General features: G+C 38.9%; 2 protein-coding genes across 2 annotated transcripts in view; both read left to right on the top strand.

Annotated features, from left to right (window-relative positions):
* Nucleotides 1-393: 393 nt before the first annotated feature.
* Nucleotides 394-21,336, top strand: Afm (afamin). The gene is made up of 15 exons (XM_051198186.1): nucleotides 394-508; nucleotides 2,974-3,022; nucleotides 3,229-3,361; nucleotides 4,080-4,291; nucleotides 5,164-5,296; nucleotides 5,915-6,012; nucleotides 6,567-6,696; nucleotides 11,974-12,188; nucleotides 13,542-13,674; nucleotides 15,216-15,313; nucleotides 16,128-16,260; nucleotides 17,929-18,152; nucleotides 19,115-19,247; nucleotides 20,357-20,413; nucleotides 21,227-21,336. The coding sequence occupies exons 1-15, from the start codon at nucleotides 397-399 to the stop codon at nucleotides 21,230-21,232; spliced, it is 1,866 nt and encodes a 621-aa protein (XP_051054143.1). The 5' UTR covers nucleotides 394-396; the 3' UTR covers nucleotides 21,233-21,336.
* Nucleotides 21,337-24,591: 3,255 nt separating this feature from the next.
* LOC127232272 (alpha-fetoprotein) overlaps nucleotides 24,592-27,242 on the top strand; it is a 45,456-nt gene continuing 42,805 nt past the window's right edge. The window contains exons 1-2 of the mRNA XM_051198298.1: nucleotides 24,592-24,676; nucleotides 27,148-27,199. Of these exons, the coding sequence (XP_051054255.1) occupies nucleotides 24,592-24,676; nucleotides 27,148-27,199 (137 nt within the window). The remainder of the gene's footprint in view (nucleotides 24,677-27,147; nucleotides 27,200-27,242) is intronic.

Below are 27,242 nucleotides of genomic sequence, written 5' to 3'. Positions count from 1 at the left end.
GGTGTAGACTGGCTGGTGGGACAGTCCTAGGGACCTGCCCAGCTATACTCCTCAGCACTGGGTTTAGTGTGCACTAGCATTTCTGGGTTTACACAAGTGGAGACTAAACTCAGGTCTTCTTACTGGGGTACCTTCCAGGTCCAAGAAACGTAATGCTTTTACAATGCATTTCCTTTTTATTGTGTTACCTGTGAACATTTTTTGGCAATTTTAGAGACACCCCCCACCAGCTAAACACAGCATAATTTCCCCTAGTTAATAATTAGCAAGAAGTTTGCACCATGGCAAAAAGCCTCTGCATTTCAGAAAAAGATCAACTAGGTTACTTTTTAACAAATGTTAGGTCAAAGAAGAGTATAAAATACTTGATTTTGCCATAGTCACATTATCTCCTGTATGTGGTCTCTTTTTTACTTAAACATGAAACATGTAAAATTTATAGGCTTTATTTTTTTCTTGTTCTCTTTGACTGAATCCCTAGCCCTACCCACAAAGCCTCAGGATGTAGGTAAGGAATTATCTTGAATATCACCAGGGAATGACTAAATTAGGGGAATTACTTTTCTTTAGCTTTTTAAAATTTTGATTACTCTTGTGATTTTATTTTTTCCTTCTTTTCTTCATTTATGTGTACTGGTCAGTAATTTCAACCAGCATATAGCTTTTCATTTTCATTTCATATTACCAGTTCTACAGGGTGTTTGAACTCAGAAATGGCCAGCACTCTATATCAGATAGAAAGTGTTGTCTTGATATATAATTTAGACTTCAAAATATTAGTAATTTCTTGTGCCAGGTATACTTATTCTAAAAGAAGAATAATATGTACAGTATATATGTATACACATATTTAAAAATTTATATACAATCTTTAAAAACTATTTTTGGTTGCCCACAATGTCTCCCAACTAGATGGTAAATAACTTCAGGGTGTATTAAACCCTGCCTCCTTCTTCAGCTCTCTGCCACATATACACAGCATTGGGCCATGCATGGGGATGTCCGTCTGGAGGAAAGGGCAATTTTATGTCCAAATGGGGAAATGGAGATTTTCCTATCCAAAGAAGGGTCTTTTTAAATCCTTTTGGCTAGAAAGTCATATCTCTGTACATGAATGCAATTTTCTTTTTCTTTCTTTCTTTTTTTGTCAGCCCAAAAAACATACATATGAGTGACATTATATAGACTGAACAATTTGTACTTATGTATTGAAGAATACATATCTATATGCACATATAATGTATGTAACAACAATTAATGGAAAAAAGAGTTCATAAGTTTGAAATAGATCAAGGAGGGGTAAATGGGAGGCTTGAGAGAGGGAAAGATGTGATGATATTGTAATCTCAAAAAATAAATTTAAAAGATGAATGTAATTTGCACAAAGCATTGAGCATATGGCAGTGGTCCTGGCCTCTGCCATATCCTATCAGATAACCCTGGAGGTGCCTGCTATTGAGGACAGTTGCAGGTTTGATGAGATACCAGTTCTTCTTGAGGTCTCCTATTGCTTTCCCCACATAACAACCCATTTTAGATCCTGCTGCTTTTTGTCTATTTAACGTGTTTTGTGTCTGTGCTTTCTTTCCTTTTTATTACTCCCAGCAAAATTCAGGTCCCACGTTTTTGCAATAGAACAATTGCTACAGTCCCCTAATGATATTCCAACTGCATACCATCCAATTATTCTTCCTTCTTACTACTTGACAAGTAGTCCCATTACTTTCCATTTGTTATGCACTGAGGGAGAGCCCAGCACATAGGATGCTTCATTGCCTGGTTTTCCTATTGTGTAAATATAGTCATACTACGATCATCAGAAGATCTCAATGGCTTCTAATTGAAGCCAATATTTCTTGATTTTATATACCAGGTCCTCATAATCCAAACTCTAGTGAGACCTCATTCTTCTTGTGATATGGATTGTGTGTCTCTAAATATGTCTCAAGGTTTCTTGCCATTGTGCTTTTGCTTACATATTTTCTCTACACTTAAGATGGGACATCCTTACACTCCTGCTAATTTTTAAAGTATTTTTTCAGTCTTAATTCATAAGACACTCCTCTGAAATCTTTTCTGGTCCTTTATTTAGGGATTGCAAAGGATTCATGATGAATATTAACTATATTCTAAATTGGATGATAGTTGTGTTGTGTGCTCAGGAAAACAAGGTTTTATAATGCCCAGAACAAGATTTTTTATCTTTTTAAAATTTAAATTAGAAACAATCATATTTTATATATCAATCTCAGTTCCCTCTCCCTCCCATCCTCCCATGCCCCCCACTGACCCTCATCCCATCCCTCTTCTGCTACAAAGAAAGGGTGAGACCTTCCATGGGGGAATCATCAAAGTCTGTCACATCATTTGGGGCAGGGCCTAAACCCTCACCCATGTGTCTAGGCTGAGAGAGTATCCCTCTATGGAGAATGGGCTCCCAATGTCCATTTATTTGTACACTAGGGATAAATACTGTAGAACAATATTTTATAAAAAATACTCCAAAAATGTAGTATATGTGGACAAACAAATGTTCTATGATCTGAGAAAGAATGTGATTTTGGGCAAGCCTAGAGAACATATGACTAGGGCTAAAAACTTCATACCGCCACCAGGCATAGTATCTATCATCATACCTTGCTTTGATGGCATTGCTTCTCTTGTAAATGATATATAAATGGTAGACATGTAGGGTGGAAATGGCAAACCATCACTGGAAAATCTAAAATCTGCTCACTTTTAGTTTAGTTGAAATAACTTCAATTTATATTTCCTGAATACACACACAGCTGTGATTAGGTCTCATATTTATTTTGCATGTATGTGTGACTTTTCCATTCCTTATGAAACATGTTGAAATATTTCCACTATTCATCTTTTATAGTTTCACACTTGAATAACATGTAAGGTTATTTTTTGGGAAAATGTTAAAATATAAGGATGTGTAATAACCGAAATATTCCTGCTTTTCAGATCCCTTCTATGCTACCCAGAAATTTATAGAGGAGAATACTGTATACCTGTGAGTTGTTCTGGATTCCCTTTCATTTTGGTGCTTGCTGTATTTTTATCTGGTTCATTCTAGGAAGGCAAACGCTCCTCAAAGATAATTTAATCAAATAGCAGCTGTATGAAGAGCAAATGCGTTAGCCATTTCTGTGAGCTATTGTGAGACATAACTAGAAATTCCACAGAAGATCACTTTGTCCCCTCTGTGGATTGTTGCAGGACCATCATTGCAGTTGCTCAGTATGTTCAGGAAGTATCTTTTGACGAGGTGGAAACTCTAGTGAAAGTCATGATGGATTACAGGGATGGGTGCTTGGCTAATTGGACACTTCCGGAGTGTTCAAAAAGAGCTGTAAGTAAACTGCTTCTGAGTCTTACCCAAACAAGATCTAAGAGCGGTACACTGGACACACTCTTCATCCATGGAGAGAAAGCTTACAAAACGTACCAGGAATGACCGTAGCAGCCCAAATGAAGAGACCAAACAAAAGCAACATTATCAAATTGGATGTTTAAAGGACTCAATAGAAACAACCCTTTTGAAAATGCCTTGCTGGAGTTTTTCAGGACACCAGAGCTTTCTCTCCGTGGATGAGCATCTGGATTCTCATCCCATTGCAGGCATTCTTGTATCATGGGATGAACAATACCAACCTCTGCTAGAAAGAGCACAGGGTTGTTAATACTCTCAGGTATTTACTGGTCTCCTTTCTCCCTGCCACAAAATTAGATGGCCAGCCTGTCCCAGATGGAAAATTTTAGAGAACGCTTGAAATAAGCTTGCTTGAGTCTGAGACAAAAGAGAGCCTCCTCATATCCAGAGTCCACTTTCAACAAGCTTGAGGAGCACTGAAATGTAGGCATTAAATAGGACCAAGAAAAGGAGGCTTGCTATAGGATCTCAAAGTGTGGGGAGATTACCAAAGGCCTTAGGTAAAACCATTCTGCAGATGACTGTGTAAACTAACATTTTCCCCAAGGATAGCACTGTCCTTTGTGTTCACTGAGTCTCTTCAGGAAGTAGAAGCCCTTTGCCTTGACAAGACATTGTCTTCCTCTCTCTTGTCCAGAATGAGGCCATACAGGACATGATCTGTTCTTCGGAGGGGCTACCACAGAGACATAATATTTCTCACTGCTGCAGTAAAGTTGACTTTGCAAGAAGACTCTGTTTCTTCTACAACAAGAAAGCTAAGACAGGCTTTCTGCCCCCTTTTCCTACTCTGGATCCAGAAGAGAAATGCCAAGCTTATAAAAACAACAATGGATCTTTTCTAAATCTGTAAGTTTCATTTTAGTATCAAAGGGGTTTGAATTATTGTTCTTATGATCTAGTCTTTCTTTTTTGTTTTTTTTTTTTTTTCAGTTTTAAATTTTTGTTTTCCAAACAACTTCTGCTTTTCTCTATGTTCTCATGTCTGGGTTCTTTGACAAATAGACTGAATCATAAAGTCACTCAGTGTTTTTTGAGTTGGGAATCTGTGCTCAGTGAGCCTGCAGCCACAGACCTTGCCTTTAAGACTCTCACATTAGTGCCTGTATCTTCTAATGTGATAACCCACAGGGCAGAGGTACTTGCACAGCATTCAATAGGCTAGGACACATGGGTATGGAAGTATTTTCTTCCCAAGAACATCGGACATTTTATCTTGGGAAGACTTATTGAACATGTAGCTCAAATTTCTTTGCAATAGCCTAGTGATTTCAGAAGGATTTTTTTTTCTGGAAACTATTGTGCTTTGAAACAACCACAAGTTTGTTTGAACTTAAGGAGGTATGGTCCTTGAATTTCGAATGTGGTGTATTTAGATAGATGGCTGCTTTTCTTTAATATGATAGGGAGACAGGCTTGCCATGTCACAGGAAGGGAGAACACATACAGCTCAGTGCTCAGAATGAAAACTGCCAAAGTCTTCCATAATTTGGAGTTATCAACACCAATGCTAAGGGCTGGCAATGGCTTGTTCTGGTGGCTGGATCACACTGCTTTACACTCAGCTCTCCTGCAATGGTTGTCCTTCCTTAACCTTCCCTTCATTGTGACAGTTTGCTTTCTTTGCCTTCTTCACACATCCTCTCCTTTCCTATGTAAACCACACTTCTCCATCTCCCTTGCTTGCCCTTCTCTCTTTTAAATACCTTAATGTTTTATAGCTATATGTATGAGGTTGCCAGGAGGAACCCCTTTGTCTTCTCCCCTGTTCTTCTAACTGTGGCTGCTCGGTTTGAGGAGGCAGCCACCACATGTTGTGAGCAGCAAGAGAAAGCTACTTGTTTTCAGGACAAGGTGGGTACCACTCTTGTTTTATCAAGTGTATGAAAATGTCAATGTCATAGCTCCATATCTTTGCTGAACATTAAACATTTTAAAAAGCACATCTGCCAGAATCCATATTATCTTACCACATTCACTTATGTTAAGTTCATTGGTCACCCACTGAGAAAAATGCACTGTTTACCAGAAACCTATGAAAGACATTCACCAATTGCCAGGGTCCCACTTTGGATTTTGTTTTTCTTATAAATTGGAAGAGAGCCCAAGTGCAGGAGTGTCCGGGGTAAATGCTGACATGATGCCTTCTGTCTGCGACAAACTTTCTTTCAGCTTTAATCACAAGATGGAATCATGCCAGTAGGGGCAGCCATGTTCAGGGAACAAGCTGCATCAAGCCTTCTCTTACCAGGTGCAATGCTATTGTCAGGAATACTACTATCTTTTTAATGTGCTATTAAAATACACATTTTAAGATACCTACTTCTCTCAACATGGAAATTTACTAAGATAAAATTCCAGGTGTTTTCTGTAGCTGGAAATTTTCTGGAGTAGTAGATTAACATGTAATTAAACACTAAGAAAACAGTGAGATTTGGGTCTCATTTCAGCAGAATTTCCTTTATCTTCCAGGCAGCTCCTATTACACAATATTTAAAGGCATCATCTTCTTACCAAGGAACTGTTTGTGGAGCCCTTATAAAATTTGGACCCAAAGTCTTAAACTCTATGTGAGTTTTTTACTTTGTCTCTTATATTTTCTTGCTTGTGGCATACACTTTTTTTTTTTTTTGTTCTTGTTGTTTCTGTTAAATAGCTGATGATGTTTTATCTGTAGTCTTCCTGATTCTTAAGGGTTTGGGGGTGGTGAGTCTACGTGGATAGCTTGAAAAAGGGTCATTAAGGTACGATGGAAAAGACATGGGCATGAGAGGATGCCAAGGGAAAGGAGGCTGTCCTGAGATGCATTGTGGATAATAGCATGTCTGGGATGTTTTTATTATAACCACAATCGGCTCGCGTGGCATGTTTGGCTGTAGTAATTATGGAGCACAGAGACTTTCTCAGCCCATTTGTAGCTGGAATTGAGCCAGGTGGTGTTGGCAAAATCTCCAACCTTTGATTTTCCAACTGATCATATACACCATATAACAACACCATCAGCTATTTTATAAGAACATCTGTGCAAAAGTCATGGTGTCAGTTGTCCTTGCATAAGAAAGGCCCTTTTCTAAATCTACTGGCTATTCAAATGATCTTAGTGGTCTATCAATGATCTTTCCAGAAACACTGCTGTATTTAGTAAAAAATTCCCCAAGATTGGATTTAAGGACCTTACTTCCCTCTTAGAAGATGTTTCTACCATGTACGAATTATGCTGTGAAGGGGATGTGGTGCAGTGCATCCAAGGCCAGGTAAATATTCTTTAAAAGGAAGCAAAACACTGATTTTTAACAGTTTCTTTTAACTTTACAGTCTAATTATCACATGGAAGTGCTCCTAGTTATATTCACTGAAATACTGTGTGTTACATCTTTGTGTATGATGCATACTGATCAACTTAGGCATTATCAGTCTGTCCTTTCTTTATGTTTAGAGACATGAAGGCTCCCCTCTTCTAGTTTTCCATAGAATATGTACTAGGTAACTATGAGCAGGGACCTAACTAGGCTAGAACTGTTATCTGGCATCCCTAGCTCCTCCTGCTCATTAGTAATTATTCTCTCTTACATCACAAGCCTGCAGTAAGCCCCAGAAAAATGACATTATTGTTTTTTTTTTGTTGTTGTTGTTTTGTTTGATTTCCTAAGGTCTTTTCAAGTAATTTCTTTCTTTCTTTCTTCCTTTTTTGTTTTTTGTTTATTTGTTTGTTTTAAAATTTGTGAAACAAAAGGAATTTATTAGTTTGAGAAACCATTGCAGAGTGAATAGTATTTGGAGGCAGTATGTTTCTGTACAAACTTGAAGTTTATTATGTCTTTGGTATGTGATATGCAGGATATTCTTTTTTGGTGTGTTTACTTTTATTTATTTTTTAATTTTTTTCTTTTTTTAAATTTAAATTTGAAACAAGATTGTTTACATGTCAATCTGAGTTCCCTCATTCTCCCATCCTCCCCTATCAACCCCACCAAACTCCAGCCCCTCCCCTTTCTGCTCCCTAGGGAGGGTGAGGCCTTCCATGGGGAGTCTTCAAAGTCTGTCATATCAGTTGGGGCAGGGCCTAGGCCCTCCCCTGTGTGTCTAAGCTGAGACCCATCCCTCTATGTGGGATGAATTCCCAAAGTCCATTTGTATACTTGGGATAAATACTGATCCATTACTAGAGGCCCAATAGACTGCCCAGTCCTCCTAACTAACACCCACATTCAGGGGTTCTGGGTTGGCCCTACACTGGTTTCCCAGTTATCAGAATGGGGTGCATGAGCTCCCCCTTGTTCAGGTCAGCTGATTCTGTGGATTTCTCCAGCCTTGTCTTGACCCCTTTGCTCATCAATCCTCCCCCTCTATAACTGGATTCCAGGAGTTCGGCTAGTGTTTAACTGTGGGTGTTTGCTTCTGCTTCCATCAGCTACTAGATGAAGGCTCTAGGATGGCATATAAGGTAGTCATCAATCTCATTATCATCGAAGGGCATTTAAGGTAACCTCACCACTATTGCTTAGACTGTTAGTTGAGTTTATCCTTGTAGATCTCTGGACATTTCCCTAGTGCCAGATTTCTCCTTAAATCTATGATGGCTCCCTCTGCTATGGTATCTCTTTTCTTGTTCTCCTCTATTCAAGTACTTTCTAATGATCTTTTTTCCTCCCTCCCTCCGTCCATCCCCTCCTCTCTCTCCTTTCCTCTCTCCTTCCCCTCCCTCCCTCTAGCCTTCCTTCCTCTTTCTTTCTAATTGACAAATATTTTATATATTTGTATACATATGTTTTGTGGTAAGAGCACTTTCAATTTATTTCCCTAGCAACTTTCAAGTTATATGACATACTGTTATTAACTATAATTACTATGGTCTACAATAGAATTCCTGAAATTATTGCTCCTATAGATCTGAAATTTTGTCTTTGACCAACATCTCCCCAATTCTTGCACCTACCCCAGCATCTGGTAACCCTTAAAGTGTGTGTGTGTGTGTGTGTGTGTGTGTGTGTGTGTTTTAAAGAAACATTGTTGCAGAGTTTAAATAGTTTATGTACTTTAAAGGCAATGCAATTTCATTAAAAATACACAGATTTAAAGTGTGGGTTCTGGGGCTTACCCACATGCTCTCATGCTTAGAAGGAGAATACTTGATCACTGAACATCTCTCCAGCCCTCTTGCTGATGTGCAGCTCTTCAGAGTTGATGGTTTCTAGGGAGAGGTAGGGAAAGACTCAGTTATCTTTAGAAGCTGGCCACTTTAGAGGCTGACCATGCTCCAGTGGGTATACAGTTAGCACTAACTGGACTTTGGCTATTTTATTCTTCTCCCCCGCATTTTTTGAGGTGGGGCACAGGATGGGAGAGTATAATAGGTGTGAATTATATGAAATTCTCAAATAATCAATAAAAATATTAAGTTGGAAAACATTTAAAAACTGAAAAAAAATCCCAAAGACTTATTCTTAGTTAAAAATAAGCTTTCTTGTGATGACTTTAAATTTGTTTAGTTGTTTTACTTACAGTAGAGTATATTACTTAAATAAGATCAATTTTAGGGGACTGGGAAATATCTGCTTTAAATTAAGCAGTGGACAGAAGATGTCCTCCCAAATTATTATATTCTCAAATATAACCCAGTTAAAAAGGATGCCACTCATAATTTTCATAGTATTTGGTTGTTTGTGGAAATGTGGGTTTAATAATGTTAAATCTAATATGCTAAATTAGCATAATAATTTAAATTGTCTATGCCTTGTAGATGAAATTAAGGGATCATATTGTGTTTCAAATTTCCTCCTCTTTAGTGTCTTTATGGAGAAATGGAAGAAATTCAATTGTCATTAACTGAAAATAGAAATGAATTCTTAGGAAATTGAAACATGCTTTGCCTAGAACAATACTGGCTTCAGATGAGATATGAACGCTGGAAATGTGGTACAAATTCCTACCCCACTCTCACCTTAGCCTTGGACTTCATGCTGTCCTTTACCCTCAGTGTCCCACAGAAGATTACAGATGTGTTGAGTGGAGTCAGGGAGAGCTGAAGTACCCAGAGAGTGTGGGGTACGGTTGGGGGAAGGTGCAGGAGAGTCTGGAGAGGAGACTGAGAGTCAAGTCAGCTGTTAAAGTTGGTCCTGTGTGAATAACATAACCTTCCTCTTTCCCTTGTCCCCAATCTTTATGTAGAGGGAATAACAGTGATGAAAGAAGACAAGGTTTCTCTCTCACCCACTATATACATTTGATTATTTTAACAGCCTCACACTTAAAATAGACATGCAGAAATTGTTCCACAAATAAGAAAGCTTCTTCTACCTGTGAAGTCTCCACTTGGTAGTTTCTGTAATGGTTAACTTCCTAATCAATCACCTCCTTATCAAGTTTTGTTTTTTTTAATTGGCCTTTTTCATACACTATATTTTGATCACATTCTTTCCCCTCCCCCAACCAATCTTTCCCACCTCCCTACCCATACAATATTATGTCCTTTATATCTTAGGGAAAAAATACATAAAAACAAAACAAAACAACAACAAAAAGCCAAAACCCAAAATGAACAAAATAAACAAAGCCAAAAGGCAATGTCAAAGCAAAGCACCCCCTACACACACATACACACTCATACATGCCACACTCCACACACAAAATTGAGTTCATTTTGTGATGACTAACAATTGTCCCTGGGCATGGGGGGGCTACTCTGGAGTGAGGTTGAGATACCCAGTGTCACTCCACTGGAGAAAACTGATTTCCCTCTCCCATAAGCTATCAATTCCAAGGTTGTGCCCACTTTCCCTGTTGTGTCTGGGAGATGCTGTTTTCTTGGAGTCATCACCACCTCTGACTCTTACAATCTTTCTACTTCCTCTTCCACATAGACCCACGGACCTTGAATAGAGGGTTTTAGTAAGACTCTCCCCCCATTAAGGACCCAGTGCTCCAAAGTCCCCCCACCCCGTGTGCACACTGGCCCAGTTGTGGGTCTCTGGGTTAGTTGCCATCTGCTGTAAGAAGAAGATTCTCTGATGAGGGCTGAAGCTTCTAGTTGGGTACTAGCTAGATTTCTCCATGTTCAGTGACATAAGTAAATGGTGTCTTCAGCAACAGGACCTTATCAACAGGCTGTGAAAGGTAACCCATAGAACTGACAATAGCCTATGCTTGGGGAGGTCTTTGGGACACCTTTGGCCAACACCTCAACAAAATGTAACCCATTCATGTTACTAAGGTTTTACTTGTTCACCTAAGATATCTAGTTGGGGTATTTTCTCCCTTGTTTTATGGTAACCCCATATAACCCCTTCCATATATGTATGTATTTTAGGAAGCTGCCACAGTAGTAGGTTTCATTTAGCTTTTCAAAAGGCCTTTGCTGTTAGTTGTCCGTCCTCATATTCCTTCCTTTCCCCTTTCTGCCTTCTATTTCTGCCCTTTCATCCTTCTTCTCCTCATTTAATCCTCCTATTCTAGTTTCTCCTTCATCCTTTTGTAACACTACAGTATATTTATGCTTCTTTGGAAGAGCCTCTCCTTCCTTAAAAAAAAAGTGTGTGTGTGTGTGTGTGTGTGAGAGTGTGTGTGAGTGTGTGTGTGTGTGTGTGTGTGTGTGTGTGTGTGTACCATCTTTGTTCAAGTGTTTACAGAAGTCAGGGAACTTTAGATCCTCTGGAACTGGAGTTACAGGCAGCCATGAGCCACCATATGGATGTTAGGAACACAACCTGGGTCCCTTGGAAGATCACTCATTGTCCTTAACCCTTACCACTAGTCCCCTTACCAATACTTCATTCGTTTATCAAATATATGTGGGGTTTGGTACATCCTTGGGAGATAGTTTAAGTTCACAAGAAAACTAGATTAGATGCCTTCAGTGGCTACTGTGGAAAGCACAGACAACTCCTGTGGATACAACATCAGAAGATAACAGTGAGACCAGTGGGATGGCTCAGTGGGTAAAGACACTCGCTTTCAAGGCTGAGGACCTGAGTTTGGTCCCCAAGACCCTTATGGTGGAAAGATCCAGCTTCCACAATTGTCCTCTGACCTCTACATATGTGCCATGCCAGGCATGTGTGCCTACTTCACTAAAGCTAAGTAGATGAATACAGTGATTTTTTTTTTTAAGTGAAGGTTTCAATGTATCAGAGAAGTGGAGAAAAAGTACTTAAAACACTAATATTTAGCAATGAATGTAAGTTTATGAGAGAGTCCTCCTTTTTTTTCTTTTAAACAATTATATTACCTAAACTCTTAAGGGAAGAAGACAATTGCACAATTGTGAAACTTCATGAATATCAAATCAGTGAGAAATTTAGGTGGATAATATTTATCTAATCAGTTGATGGGTGGGAAGTAATGTTATGTTCAGGACTGGCTCTGTTGAAGGGATGGGTGCTAATGTCTGGGCAAGATTGGGTTGGTAACATTATGTTCATGATTGGCTCTGTTGATGGGGTGGGTGCAAATGTATGTTCAGGTTTGGCTTTGTAAGCAGCCATTCTTGAAGAAAATCTGAGAGTCAAAACTTTTCTTGTCATTATTTGATGCAGAGCCAGGTTATGAACCATATTTGTTCAAAACAAGATTTCATCTCGAGTAAAATCAAAGAGTGCTGTGAAAAGAAAATGCCAGAGCGTGGAGACTGTATAATTAATACAAATAAAGAAGACAAACCAGAAGACTTATCTCCCAGAGAACCTAAATTTACCGACAGCCAAAATGTGTGTCAAGAACGAGATTCTAACCAGGACGGCCTCTTAATTGAGTACTGTAACTCTCTATTGAAAATTTAGAAGATAAACAAAACTAGGACATTTCTATGCTGGCTAATTTGTGTGGAAGGATAAGGCACCATTTAATTCACTTGGCATCACACGATTTATAAAGATTATGGCTTGCAATTAGTTAATCCACATACTTTTAAGTAAGAATGATGATGCTATTACAGTGATAGCTAGCATATACTGAATGCTTTACATGTGCCAGGCAATAGGCTAAATATCTAAATCAAATTATTGATTTTGGTTCTAAAACCAAATGTAGAGTAAGTACCATTTCCCCTGGTATTTTGAATGAACAAACTGAGAAATAAAGGAGTTAAGTGGCTTGTTCAAGAGTCACAGTTAAAACAGTACTGTAAGGATCTGTCCCCAGGGAGTGTGGTCTAGGAAGTCACAGGCTTGACTGTCCAGCAATGTCACCCCACAGTTCCGAAGAGGAACATTAATGGACTGTAAGCTGCAGGACTAAATCTGAATCTTATTTGTCACTGGGGCAAACTGTCTGTTTTATTTTCTATTATTATTGATTTTTAAAGTCAGTGCAAAGTGGTGGGTTTCATTTGGAATTTTCATATTTATATGTCACTGTCTTCTCCTGTCTATCTGTCCTCCTTTTCTGTCCACCTTCTTTCCCCACAATCCTCCAACTGTTTTTAAGTCACGTGAATCTCATCGCCCTCTGTTGAACCTTGAACTCTTCTAGTTCTCTCTCTCTCTCTCTCTCTCTCTCTCTCTCTCTCTCACACACACACACACACACACACACACACACACACACAAAATCACACACACACTTGAATCTAGATTCTGTGTTTGACAGAAACATGCAGTATTTATCTTTCTGAGTCAGGCTTATTTTTCTCAATACAATAATCCCCAGCCCCATCTATTTTCCTGCAAATTTTATGATTTTATTTTTTTCCTTATGGATGAAGAAATGTCATTGTGTATGTATCACATTTTCTTTATTCATCTGCTCATGGTTCCAGTTCTTAGCTATTGGGAGTAGCAGAGAAACTAACCACAGATGTGATGTTTCTCTGTGGCCTGTTGACTTGGAGTCCTTCAGTTAAGACATGGCTTTGATACACAGTATCACATATTAAATTCTTCTAAGAGAGTTTTAAAATAGTTCCAACAACTCTATACTCTTGATGAAGAAAGGATGTTAGCCTGAAACATAATACAGAAAAATATCTGTGTATTCTAATGAACAGACTAAATTCCAATTAGCTTTGACAACAGACACAGTGTTAGATCTTACTAGATTCAGTGAAAGCAGAGTTGGCTCTTTTGTTCTTTCTGAGTTCTAACAAAATAAATGTTTTGCACACCAGGTTTACTCATGAGTACTCCAGGAGGCATAATTACCTTTCTACACCAGAGCTCTTAAGAGTCACTAAAGTGTATAAAGATCTCCTGGAAGATTGCTGTAGCAGAGAAAACGCAGCAGGCTGTTACCGCCATGCGGTAGGTGCCGTGGATATAGATTCAAAAAACCAAAAACAATGACCAATTTGTATTAAAGCTTTCTGATTACAATATAATGATATACTATATGTACTATACAATTATGTTATAATTGTAATATTATATCAAATATTTTCTTTCATATTGCTTTCCTTGTATTTGCATATGTCTTAAAAATAAGATCAAAAAATCCATTTCTTAGAAATTGTTTGGACCTTCATTATTTAGTATAACAGGAAACTTTCTACTTTGTATTAAATGGTGCTATATTTGTTTCCTATTGTGGCCACACAGCTAACGACTTAAAAGAACAGACATTTCTTCTCCCCAGAGTTTCAGTGAATGAAATAAGCAAGCAGTACAGGGCTCAACTCAAAGTGGTAAAATAGCTGCATTCCCTCCACAGGCTCCAGTGAGCATGTGACTCCCAGCTTCTAATGTAGAAAACGTTTCCCTTCCTAAGCATGGCATTCTATTGTAGCGAGGTGATGTCATTTACTCACCTGCTCTCCTATAGTGTGTGGACACTGGGCATGTTAGTTATGTGTTTACAGTTTTGTAAGATTTCTAAAATCATACTAAAAATTTCCTATATAAAAGGGTGTATATGATCAAAAGTTGTATGAAATTTTCAACTAAAAATATCTCATATCCATATAAGTTTTGATATATTATCTTAAAGTTAACATAAAAATTTGTTCATTTTTTCTTGTTTAAATATTTAAATTAATAACGTTCTAGATCTCTTCATATACTTATAAAATATAACTTCATGTAGTATAAGAGCACTTGACAGATTTTCACAATTCCTGTTTTACATACTACTTTTGTTTTATTTTTTATTTTTCTTTTACATATTATAAAACTTTATAATCATTCAAATTTAGGCAATGCAATAAGAAAACTGCTTTTTTAGTTTTCATTTAGGCTTTGTCATTGTCCTAAACAAGCCACTCTACTCCTCATCTTTGGATGAATCATGGAATTAGAAAATCTCATTTTCTTGGAGACACATTTGTCCTACCATACCCATGTGTTGCAGTGTGGTTTTCTCTCTAATTTATGCTGTGACAAAAAAAAAGTTCATCAAAAATAATTGAAGATGACTATGGGAAGTTTGAAACTTTAAACATAAATGATGGGGAAAGACACAAATAAAGATAAATACACCGATAATGTTCTACAGCAATGCTTATTAGCTCGGTCATCCTTGGAATGTTGCTTAAGTTCACAAAGCTACATCCCTTTACTAACAATGCAGAGAACAACATCTCTGCTGCTTTTAGATGAGGATTAAGTACAGAAATTGCCAAGATAAAATTTAAATTTTACTGAGTAACTCCTATAGATCTAAAAAAGGATGAGCTATTTGAACTGTCTATAATTGAATAATTCAAATTCTTGCTCTATTTGCTGAATGATATATGGCAATTAGAGACTGGGTGTAATCTGTAAACAAAAAAGATATTCAACAAGCCAACATGTCGCCTCATTCAGTTTTAGATAATATGTTTGTAATTGTGATTGCTTTTAATTTTCAGGAGGATAAATTCAATGAGACAACAGAGAAGAGCTTGGCAATGGTTCAACAAGAATGCAAGCTCTTCCAGGAGTTGGAGAAGGATGCCCTGAAACTCCAGTAGGTTGTCTGCATACCTGGACTCACACTTGTGTCTGGGATAAAATGCTTTCAAACCGAGACCATTAGGTAGGGTTTTCAGTTGTGCCAATGCATCACCTTTGAGAAGGAACAAAAATATAGAAGTCACAAATCCACACTGAACCTTTACATGAATCCTTGACCAGAAATAAGGTCACAAATGAAAGGATTAGGAGATTCTAGACAGTGTTCTTGTAGTGCTTTAGTGTCTGTGAACCTGGGTTTCTCACCCCCAAAGCAGGATTCTTGAGTTCTGTCCTATGTGAGAAGAGAGTGGAGAAAACTTCCTGGGAAACTGATGGTTAGTTCGAGGATTCAGCCAGTGATGATTACAGAATTATCAGTGGATTTGCTTAACATTGTAGTGTTTATTTTTTGATACTTTTAGGAGAATTCAAGAATAATATGCAATTAATTTAGATTTGAAAATAATGATCATGCTAGTACTGGGTTTATTAAAGGTCAACATCTTCAATTCATGTGAGTTCATTATTCTTGCAATGTTGCTGTTAGCTGTGATGTCCACCTCAATCTATTTAAGGATCTTAGCTTTCTTTATCTTATTCCTAACATGTCTGTCAAATGCTCCTTCTAGAGTACTTACCATTAACACAAAATATTTCACAAACTTTTCTTATTGGTCAAAGTTGTTTTTGCCCAGGATGTTCTATTGTATTTTGATACTAACTGTTCCCGCCTTTCATGAGTTTGGTTGATCTGGAGTACAGTAGCTATTCAAGGGGAAATGGGTATGTGTCATTATCCAGAGCCAAACACATTTGTTTTCTTTCAGTTACCTTGTCAAGTTTACCAAGGCAGCCCCTCAGCTGTCCCTGGAAGAGCTGGTCTACCTTAGTAATGGGATGATGGAGGTTTTGACAACCTGCTGCACCCTAAGTGAAGAGTTTGCTTGTGTTGATGACTTGGTGAGTATGGTCCACATACCTGCCTATTCTTTTTTTTCAGTTCTTACCCGTCACTCCCTTTCAGATTCATGACCTCTTTTTTTAAATTGTTATTATTACACACACACACACACACACACACACACACACACACACACACACACACACGGTGAGAGCATTCGGTGTTACTTGTATGAAATGCTTTTAGGCTTGATCATTTGCTATTAGATAACTAATTAGGGGACCTATCCATCCCTGGGGAAGACTAATTCTTCCTCTCTCAGCGCTTCTCAATTGCCTCTAGCTCTAGAGGTGGGACACAGTGAGACCTGTCCCCTCCTCATTAGCATGTCTGTGGGTGCCCTGTCTATTTTAGTTGTTATTGTTTTTGAGGCAATCTCCTTGTACAGTCTTAGCTGGCCTAGAATTCACTCTATAGACCAGTCTGCTCCCAAGTTGTACTCCTCTTGCCTCTGTCTCGGGTTCTGGGATTGCAGATATGCTACTTGGCTTTTCTTTCTCAATCCTTCCATTGTTGATTTATATGAATTCTCCACTCTTCTCTGTTGTTTTCCATCTTGTCTAAGCAGGAAATATGGTTTTTTCTTTTGGCTTACCATGTAAATCCCTGAAAATCAGAAGACAATGTCCTAGTTGTTTTCAAGGATTCTTCAAATTATCTTTCTTCATTTTAAATTATGTCAGAGGTGATTAGCTATTGCAAATGTCTTAGGAAGCACAACATTGTCCCAGAATGGCAAGAAAACCTTATTTGCTTATTTTTAGTTCTTACTCATGCTAGGCAGGATATCCCTGCACTATATCCTAGAATAGAAACCCTATTTTAAATAGTGTTACAACTTTTTTTAATTAAAAAAATTTATTTCTCATTTTACATACCAATCCCAGTTACCCCTTCCTCCCCTTCTCCTGCTCCCCAACACTCCCCTCCCCACCCCACCCTATCCCTATCCACTCCTCAGAAGTGGGGAAGGCCTCCTTCAGAGAATCAACAAAGTCTGGCATACCAAGTTGAGTCAGGACCAAGCCCCCTCCCCACCCCTGTATCAAGGCTGAGCAAGGTATCACAAAACAGGGAATGGGCTCCAAAAATCCAATTTATGTACCTGGGATTGATCATGGTGCTACTGCCAGCCTCTCCACTCCCAAACAAATCAAGCCACATAACTGTCACCTATATTCAGAGGGCCTAGTTCAGTCCCATGCAGGTTCCCCAGCTGTCAGCCTGTAGTTGTGAGTTCCCACTAGCATGGGCCAGCATTCTCTGTGGTTTTCCCCATCATGTTCTTGACACCCCTTGTTCATATGATCCCTTCTCCCTCTCTTCAACTGAACTCCAGGAGCTCATCCCAGTGCTTGGCTGTGGGTCAATCCATTTGCCTTCAAATTTCCTGGTGCCCTTGTTTTTCACAGCTGAGAAGTTCTCTGTTGTGTAAATGTATTTATTTGCTATAGGTTGACTCTCTGCAATAGTGCCATTTCCCTTACCATTCTTGCTACACAGTACAACAGTATAGTCTTAAAAGAATATAGTCTTACGAGTACCTGTGTTTTCCTAAGCAAGGTTGCAGGTAGTTTCAGAACTAGCTATTCACCTAATCATATGTATTTTTAAAGCATCCTTGAAATATTAAAATCACCTCTACATTCCACTTCTCATTGGTACAGGCAGATTTAGTTCTCGGAGATTTATGTGGAGTAAATGAAAATCGAACAATCAATCCTGCTGTGGACCTCTGCTGTAGAGCAGACTTTGCCTTCAGAAGACATTGCTTTGAGCATCTGGAGGCTGACACAACCTATGTGCTCCCATCGGTCTCTGCACTTATATCTGCTTTGCATTCAGACTGGTGTCAGGCTCACAATGAGGACCTTCAGAATAAGAAACACAGGTACAAACTATCTCCCAGCCCTTTCTACAGCCCAAAGGCTTTACTGACACAGAAAGTTAGTGTCTATGTGCTTCGGCTGATACAAGTTGTGTTTTTCAACAAATTGTTTGCTCTTTTTGCCACAAATTATTGTATATTTATTGCTATTGTTTATAAATGAACATCTAGCTTTTCCTCTCCATTATTGGAAATTTGGACCATCTATCCACCAGGCTGTAATTTGGAAAGGGCCATGAAGTTAGATAGAGGGCTACCGGACAGTTGCAAATGAGGTGAACTTTTTTTTTCTTTTAGGAGAGGTGTTTAGGATATGGTATTTAAAAATGTTGTAAATGTGCATATGTGTGTACAAAAACATGCACACATGCCACTGCATGCACTATGTACGGCTTGTGGCCGTTGGTTTTCTCCTTCCATAATGTATGTCCTAGGATAGGACTCACTTGTCGGGCACGGTGGCAGGGACCTTTACCCACTGAACACTTTAGTCTCCAATGATATGGATTTTTGTCTAGAGAACTTCAGTGTTTTAAAACAGGAGAGATGCAAAGGGGCAGGAGTTTTACTTCTATCCTCTCATGTAATGTTTAAGTGCCAGGAATAATGACCCATTATTTTGGATTTAGACACTTGTCTGTACCAAGTGTAATATAACAGCATTAGCTGAGGGAAGGGAATTAATTGATTTAGACAAATCTTGTAGAAGATCCACTATGTTCAATCAGGTCTCTCTCTCTCTCTCTGTGTGTGTGTGTGTGTGTGTGTGTGTGTGTGTGTGTGTGTGTGTGGTACTCAAGAGTCCATTCTATGAATTAGAAAGTTTCATAAGACCCTTGAAGAAGTGGAATATTTAAACGTTTTACACTCATGAATTTGAAGCCTAGAACTCATGTGCTTCTGTAGCAAACACTTTGATGAAGAGAGGGTCATTCACTGACTCTGTCTGGTATCTGTGAGCACAGGTTTATGGTCAACTTAGTGAAGTGGATGCCAGAAATCACAGCTGAGGAGTGTATGTGTTTGTTCACAAAGTTCACTGCTGCCGGGGAGAAGTGTGACGAAGTGCAGGAGCCTGAAACCTGTTTCCATCCAGAGGTAGTTATTTGACTTTTTCTACTAAATTCCACTGGCGTTTCAGGAAAGATGAACAAGGTAGAATTCCCTATGGGATCTTCCTCTTCTCTGTCAAGTCCAAGAGTCCTAATGTTTGAGAATACAATAAAGTTTAGATGTCCATGATAGAAGCACTAATGTAAGAAAAGCTGTCAGACAAACGTGATCCCAAACCTTTGCTGTCTTCTCTGTATAATTTAGACAAAATTACATCCAACATATGTAAAGAAGGATAGTAAGAACTATACCAGAATTACATCATTGCTCCTAACTCCTCAACTCCAACTCTCTTGTCATCTTAGAACAATAGGGTCAAGGCAACTTGCCAAGGAAGTCTTCCTCAGCTGGGAAGGGAGAAGAGCAAGAAGAGCACTAGGAAAGAAAGGCTTTTAAGGCAGCTGATCTTCCCAAGGTCACTCAGTTGACAGTACATGGAGGAGTGAGGGTGAGGGAGCCCTGAAGAGCAGGGAGCTGGCCCTGCTCCTCTTACTACTGTGTCTGTGGCATCTGTAGTATCCTGCTGTGGTGTGAATCTGGTCCTGTGAGTGTCAGCCCCAGTGGATGGCTTTGTGGATGGTGTGATGAAGTCTCCAACTTCCTTTCTCTTTACTTCTTTCCCAGCAGCTCATGGTGTACTTCGCAACTCACAGTTCACGCACACTCATGTACACTCATGCACACTTGCAGGCACACACATTAAACACATATTTCATCCTACTCGAGACTCCTTTATTTTGCTGAGTGGCAGTCTTTGGAAATACAACAATAAAGTATTAGTTTGCTAAAAATATATTTACTTTCATTAGAGGATATTAACCTCCATCTAGCATTTGCTCAAGTGTGTACTCAAGGACTGTATAAAAAAAGAGATGAATTTATTTGTAGGACATAAAAAGACTTCAGTGTCTTTTCCCAAGCTTACTCGAAGGATATTCTCTCTCTCTCCTTCCCTTCCCTCCCTCTCTGTGTGTGTACATGTGTGTGATCTCTATCTTCATTCAAAATTCAGATGAATGTGCTCCCCTCAATTTAAACATGTCTACCTCAAACTTTTATTCCTATGATTTTATTTCTTTTTCTCTCTCTCCCAGGGTTCAAATATTGATAATGAAAGTGGAGCTGCTAATAGAAATGATAAAATACCAGAGGTAAACATTTCTATCTCAGTCAAATGTCCAAACCTGTTGTGATGATCAGCTTCCATGGCTTATTTATTTCTTCTCATGTTTCAAAAGTCTGTTTCTGATTTGGCCCACACACCTAAGAGCTCATGGTGCCCAGCTCAGGTCCTGTGTGTTTCTCTGGTTACCAATCATTATACGCAGGGCAGGAATGCTGTATCATGCCAGGACTATTCAGTTTCTGAATAGCCCAAAGGCACCCACATCCCTGCTTTTCTGCATTCTTTTGTTTAATTCATAAAGGAGAGACAGTGGGGTCTCTGGAATGGTAACTCTGGTGAGGTAGCACATTTCTGTAATCACAGCACTTGGGATGCTGGGCCAATGGGATGGATGCATGTTCCAACCAGGGCTATAGAGTGAGACAGTACCTCAAAGAACTAAGGTGCCAGAGGGAAGAAAAGTGCTAAATTCTCAGGGAGGACCACACAGACTGCCCCAGTAATCTTCCACAAGTTTCTTGAGGGTCTCACCGAAAATCACTGCACTGAGGCAAGGTCAACATACGCGAGCATGTTGGCATAAATGCACATATGTTTGCAATGAGTATGTTTTCAGAGAGTATTCATGAAGGTTGTTCCTTTCCCTGTAGTTTACATATGACTCATGACACCAACTAGCAATGATTCCCAGTGTCAGGAGAGAGGGACCTGAACCCAGGAGAGGGCTGTTTCACAACTCTGTGTATAGCTCACAGTTCACATTAGTAGAGTCTTATTAAATATATGTCTTTTTCCTGAGTTCATGTTCTTTCACTGAATAATTTTTTTTTCTTTTCAGCCGTAAATTCTCACAGACTCCCTCTCCATCCTGTGGTGAGGTTCAGCTATAATGGGACAGAAGATTCTAGAACCTTTACTGGAATCACGTAACTACAGTTAATAAAATGAAAGTATAATGTTACCTTGAAGACCAATGTCATCTATCAATCTGATCACAGAATTAATCGATTGTGTTGCAGTCAGCTAAGTGATTGTCATGAATCATGACTTGGTTTCCATTGCTGTGAGACACCATAACTGAAAGTGACTTGGGAGAGAAAAGGCTTATTTTACCTTACCTTAAAGGGCCATCCATCATCAAGTGTAGCCAAGGCAGGAACTAAAGACAGGAACCTGGAGACAGGAACTGAAGAAGAGATCATGGAAGGACAGTCCTTACTGTCTTGCTTTCAGGCTCACATTCACTAACTTTTCTCATAGAGTCCAGGTTGACTTGTTCAAGGATCATACCACTCACAATGTGCTGGGTCCTTCTACATCAATCACCAATCCAGGAAGTGCCGATCTGGTGGAGACAATTTCTCAATGGAGATTTCCTCTTCTCAGGTGTGTCATGTTGACAACTGAGACTAGCCACCCACACTGTTCAGTCATAGGCACCTGAATTTGATCCCCAGTATCCACACAAAAAGTCGGGCATCTTGGTGTGCACTTTTAATGGAAACCCTGGGGGAGGGAACAGAGATAGGCAAGTACCTTGAATTTCCTGGTTAGACAGCGTTTGTAGTGATATCTTGTTTATACTCTAACAAATTAAGCTTGCCTGAAGATCAGAGGGTGGAACTGGCTACTAGCTAACCATACAGGTCTGGAGGTCTGAACAGATAAACAGGAAGTGAGATGGCTGGGTGAAGACAGGAGCTTCCTCTCTTTTTGAACTGAGGATTTGGCAGAGGTTAGAGCTTTAGTGACTGACTGCTCTGCTTCTCTGATCTTTCAGTTTTAACCCTTTAGTATCTGACTCCAGGTTTTTATCACTAAGAACTACTAGAACTCATGTTATATACCTGTCTTAAAGAACAATGTGGACAGATCCTGAGGAACAGTACCTGAGGCTGACATGATGGAGTACATAGGTTCACCTGTGTCTTCATACATATGTGCTTTTACACACACACATACACACCTACACACACACACACCTACACACACGCACACAGTTTACACTTTATTTTGAATATTACACTTGGAACTTTTCACTGAACTTTTCTTACTCAGTGGAGGTCAGAACTCTTCCCTGTATGGGAAGAATATTACTGGGTCCTGCTGTTGCCATTGAGAGAAGAAACTGGGGAGATAAGGGTATGAACCCACAAGAGCACACTCTGGGTATCACTCACAGCCAGCTTCTATGGGATGTGCAAACACTGCTTCAAATGTTTTATGTGAATTGCCCCATTTAGTTCAAACAGTTCTCAGAGTACATATTTTCATTCTCATTTTATAGAGGCCTGAGGTTTGGGGAGAGGAACTAATTTACTCAATGATAATCAACTAGTCAGTGACAACAAAGAACCAAGGCTGTGTCTTCTGATTGCAGAACAACATTGTGAATATCACTTTATAGGTTTAGCCATGTGGTGTACATTAGAAATCTTTATTCGGGGTGGCACAATGACTCTGTGAGTAAAAGCCTAATGACCCGAGTTCAGTCTCTGGGACCCAGATGGTGGAGGGAGAGAATCAACTCCCACAGGTTTTTCTTTGACCTCCATACACATGTGCCCATACACATATGTAAACACATGCAATAAAATATACATTTAAAAGTTTCTTTTAATGTTGTATTCAGAGAGCCCAAGGAATGTTTACAATATCAGAAGTAGCGAGACAGTTTTCTTTGTGTTCCACACCAAAAGCCCTGCTCGGCCAGAGCTGTGGATGTTTAACAGAAATGTCGGAAAGTGTGCTGAGCTTCACAGTCCTAACTCCTCTGACTTCAAAACTACAGCTAGTGCTTCATGTCTGCCCTCAAAACTTGGAAGACAGAGGCAGGAGAATCTCAGTGAGTTCAAGGCCAGCCTGGTCCACAGAGCTAGTTCCAGGACAGGCTCCAAAACCATACAGAGAAATCATATCTCATAAAACCAAAACCAAAACAACAAAAACAACAACAATACAAACAAACAGCAAACAGGCTTTTAAAGGTTAATAATTAAGTATAATAAGACAAGTCAAAAACTAACATATCAGAATAGGACAAACAACAAATAAACAGAAGAAAAGGAGCTCAAGAAAATGCATGAGAAACAAACCCATTAGTCTACACTCCTAGGAATTCCATAAAAACACTAACCTGGAAGCCATGGCATATACCCAAAGGACGTGTATGGTAAAAAGAGAGAAACTATATACAAATAAAATTTAAAAATTAAAATAAGATAAAATGTTTTAAAAAGTTCTAGTGTAACATTATGAAACAAGGATCCTTCCAACACACTCAAGACATCATTGAGTTCTTTTCTGTTCAATGTGTTTCTCACATTGAGACTTTCTTGGAGCAAACTTAATTTTCACCTGCCCAAGTGGTTCACATTTTATAAATGAGGAAACTAAAGGTAGGAAAGGCTAAAATAACAACCAGCAGTCTCCTCTTTTTGGCATTCTGAAGTTCATATGTTCCAAGACTTTCTCTTTACTTAATCAGCTACCAGTTCTTTTGCCCTTGACCTAAGAACTGGATGAACAGCAAAACAGGTGGTGATAGAAAGACTTCAGATTGTGCAGCTCTTTGGTGTGTAGGCTCTAAATGTAGATAGATCTGAAATGTTATCTGTGAATCCATGTGTACATGGTAAAAATTGATTTTCATTTCCCATTCAGGCAATGATAATGTCATGTGAGTGAAAGTCTTGTGTTGTCCAGACTGACTGTCAGCATTCAGTAATAGGTGCCATGCCTTTGTGTTTGATGGCAGTGCCTGCGCTTGCTACTCCTCTCTCCAGGGTCCTGGAAGTGTGCCCAACATTGTCACCTGAGTTCTGACCACTTATCTGACCAGGGGTATACATGTTTGCTTTCTCTGTGCCTCTTTTGAACTTTGTACATGTAAACACACTTTTCTATGAAATGGGATACTGTAGACTGGTATTTACCAAACACACTGATCAATTTTTATTACAAGTCCTGTGTGTTGTAATCTTGAACAAATTGTAGGTCCACATTATCTGTTTTAGAATCTTGTACTTGTTAATGAACACCAATATTTCTTCATTGTCCTGAATTTCTTCAACTTTATGAGAATCTATGGGAGCATTAAGAGAAAAAAAATTGCTCACTCGAAAAGTTAATGGTTAATTATAATTGCTTGAAAAGAATATAAAGTCTTCATTTCTCTCAAATGGTGGAACTTCGTTTGAAACAATGGAGATTATTAAAACTCTATCTCTTATTGTTTTCTTCAGCTACATTAAATGTGAGCCTCTTCAAAGAAGTTTACTACACGCAGGTAGGGAATCCATCTACAGTGTGGGTAGCCTATATGCAAGGATATGATGAGTAACCATGACAGCTATTACCCTGTGTGTGGAAAGGCTTATCTTTCTCAGTGGCCATCACTGTCAAAAGAGTCATTGAAATTTGATAGACGTTAGAGTGTGGAATGACGACAGAAAGGGCTAATACATTGAGGCCACTCATCTGGAAGCATCTCACTTAAACTTAGTCTTTGCTTCCATTCTAGGTGAGAGAATACTATATTCAAGCCAGTGTCTGAAATGTGCTAAGTAAATATGAATAGAGCAAAAATGTAAATGACTGCAGAAATAATAATAGAGGCTACCTTATTTGATGTTTATTATCACAAGGCAATATGTTCAGGACTTTACACATTTTCATTTATGGTGTGTGTGTAGTGTGGTATGCTCTTATGCATATGTATTTGTGTACATATGTGCATGTGTATGCAGAGGCTGGAGGTTGACATCGGGCGTCCTCTTCAGTTGCTCCTCAAGCTTACTTAGTTTTGGTTTTTTTTTGAGACAGGATCACTCACTGAACTTGGAGCTCACTGATTGGCTAGACTGTCTGACCAGTGAGCTCCAGGGATCCTCCTGCCCTACTACCCCTAGCAATGAGATAACAGGTGCATGCCACTCTGCTGGGCTTTTTAAATGGGTTGTTGGGACCTGACTTCATATCCTTATAGTTGTATGGCAAATACTTTCCTGACTGAGCCATCTTCCCAGCCCCTCATTTAATCTTTGTATCCAACCAAAGCACTAAAATTTATTTCATACATAAATGCAAAGAGTTCATTTTCTTTCTACTTTCTATAAATAGAAGTTGAAATCTGAAGACCTGCCTCTAGAACCTTTAGTTTGTGCTGCAATGGTAATTGCTAATGATTGTTTACTTACCAGAAAGCTGCTTAGTTAGTTCCTTTGACACCCTTAGTGTAAGAAGGAAGACATGGCTCTATTGTGATGTATACCCATATGTGATGAGTGGATGATGAGCAATACAAAGTGTGGGAAACACTTTCTTTGCCAAATTAAGACCCACACATTGTTGATGTTTGGGATTTTTACTCTCAAGGGCTGACATTTATTTTTGCATGTGCTAATAGCTTTTAATGAACATATTAATTGAAGAGTTCAACCAAATTATTAAATTTAAAGAACTCAGAACTGTAGTGAGATATCCATCACACAGAACGATTGTGTGTCTGTGTGCATGTGCAGAACAGAAGGTAATTGTGTGTGTGTATATGTGTGCTTCCGATGCCATCCATCTTGATTTTTAATTCTTTTCATTTCTTGAGATTATAATACAATTACATCATTTCTTCATTCCAAACCCTCCCATGTGATTCCACTCACTTTCCTTCAAATTCATGGCCTCTTTTTCTTCAAGAAAGCATGTGTGTGTGTGTGTGTGTGTGTGTGTGTGTGTGTGTGTGTGTGTTTCAGTCAGTATAATGTTATCTGTATGTGTATGTCTCTAGGGTTGACCATGTGGTATTGGATAACCTATTGGTGTGTGCTTCCCTGGGGAAGTATTTCTGCTGCCTTCAGCGTTCCTTTATCTAGGGTTATGACCTCATGAGCTTCCCCCCCTCTCATGTCTATTGGTGTCATTTTGTTTCATTTGGTTTTTGATTGGCTCAGGGTAGACCAGCTAGCTTGTAAGCCTCAGGGATCTATCAGAGATGGGATTGCCAGCTTGCACCACCATGCATAGCTTTTTTTTTTTTTTTTTTTTTTTTTTTTTTTGGGTTTTGGAGATTGAACTCAGGCTTTTGTGCTTAAAAGGCAAGAACTTTACCAACCGAGCCATTTTCTCAAGCCCTAATCGATAACTTAGAATCAAACTACATGTAATTTACTTGTAATCACTGATAGAGTCCAGCTATATTTGAATATTTAAAAAGTCATTGACAAGAGACAGTTTAAATTCAAAGGAAGATATATACTGTTAAATCGTTCTTATCATTCAGCTAATGAAAATAAATCTAGAAATCTGCAAGTGAATAACAGAGATTGTAGAATTTAAAGGGGGTTCTCAATCTTGGAAATTTCCTGTTTCACAAATGTCTTAGTTCCTTTGAGCCACTGTACCAAAACACTACAAGGTGGGGGGAATTATAAACATCAGAAGTTGTGTTCATACAGTACCTGATCGAGGCTGGGAAGTACAAGACCAAGTGCTAGCAGATTCTGCATCAGGTGAAGGTTCTAATATTTGGTGCCTTGTACCTGTTGTCTCACTCATATGTGATATGTTCTTTGCTATGCTCGTGTATGATAGGAGGAATGAAAGAGCTTTGGTGAGCCTCAATTATAAGGACACTAATTCCATGGATAAGGGCCATCCTTATGACTATTACAGGTTCTTACCTTAGGTTAAGATTTCAACACATGAAAGTCAGGGGTGCAAATGCACCCAAATCACAGCACCAAACAAGTCCTTTCTTCCCAGCCAGACAGCATAGCAACCGCCAGGATCACCCAGAGGAGAACCTAAGAGACATGTGTGTTTCACTAGCAATATATTTTTCTTTGAAATTGGGATGG

This window comes from Phodopus roborovskii, unplaced genomic scaffold (genome assembly GCF_943737965.1).
Source record: "Phodopus roborovskii unplaced genomic scaffold, PHOROB, whole genome shotgun sequence".
Classification (NCBI taxonomy): Eukaryota; Metazoa; Chordata; class Mammalia; order Rodentia; family Cricetidae; genus Phodopus; species Phodopus roborovskii.
The sequence above is the reverse complement of the archived record's forward strand: the minus strand, read 5'-3'. Positions and strand labels throughout refer to the sequence as shown.

What these genes read in the sequence shown, in the direction of transcription:
- Afm (XM_051198186.1), top strand. Translation starts at nt 397, where the DNA reads ATGTGGTCTCTTTTTTACTTAAACATGAAACATGTAAAATTTATAGGC. An exon ending in CTACTTGTTTTCAGGACAAG is followed by an intron (nt 5,297 to 5,914) that starts GTGGGTACCACT and finishes TTTATCTTCCAG; the next exon opens with GCAGCTCCTATTACACAATA. An exon ending in CAGGACGGCCTCTTAATTGA is followed by an intron (nt 12,189 to 13,541) that starts GTACTGTAACTC and finishes TTTGCACACCAG; the next exon opens with GTTTACTCATGAGTACTCCA.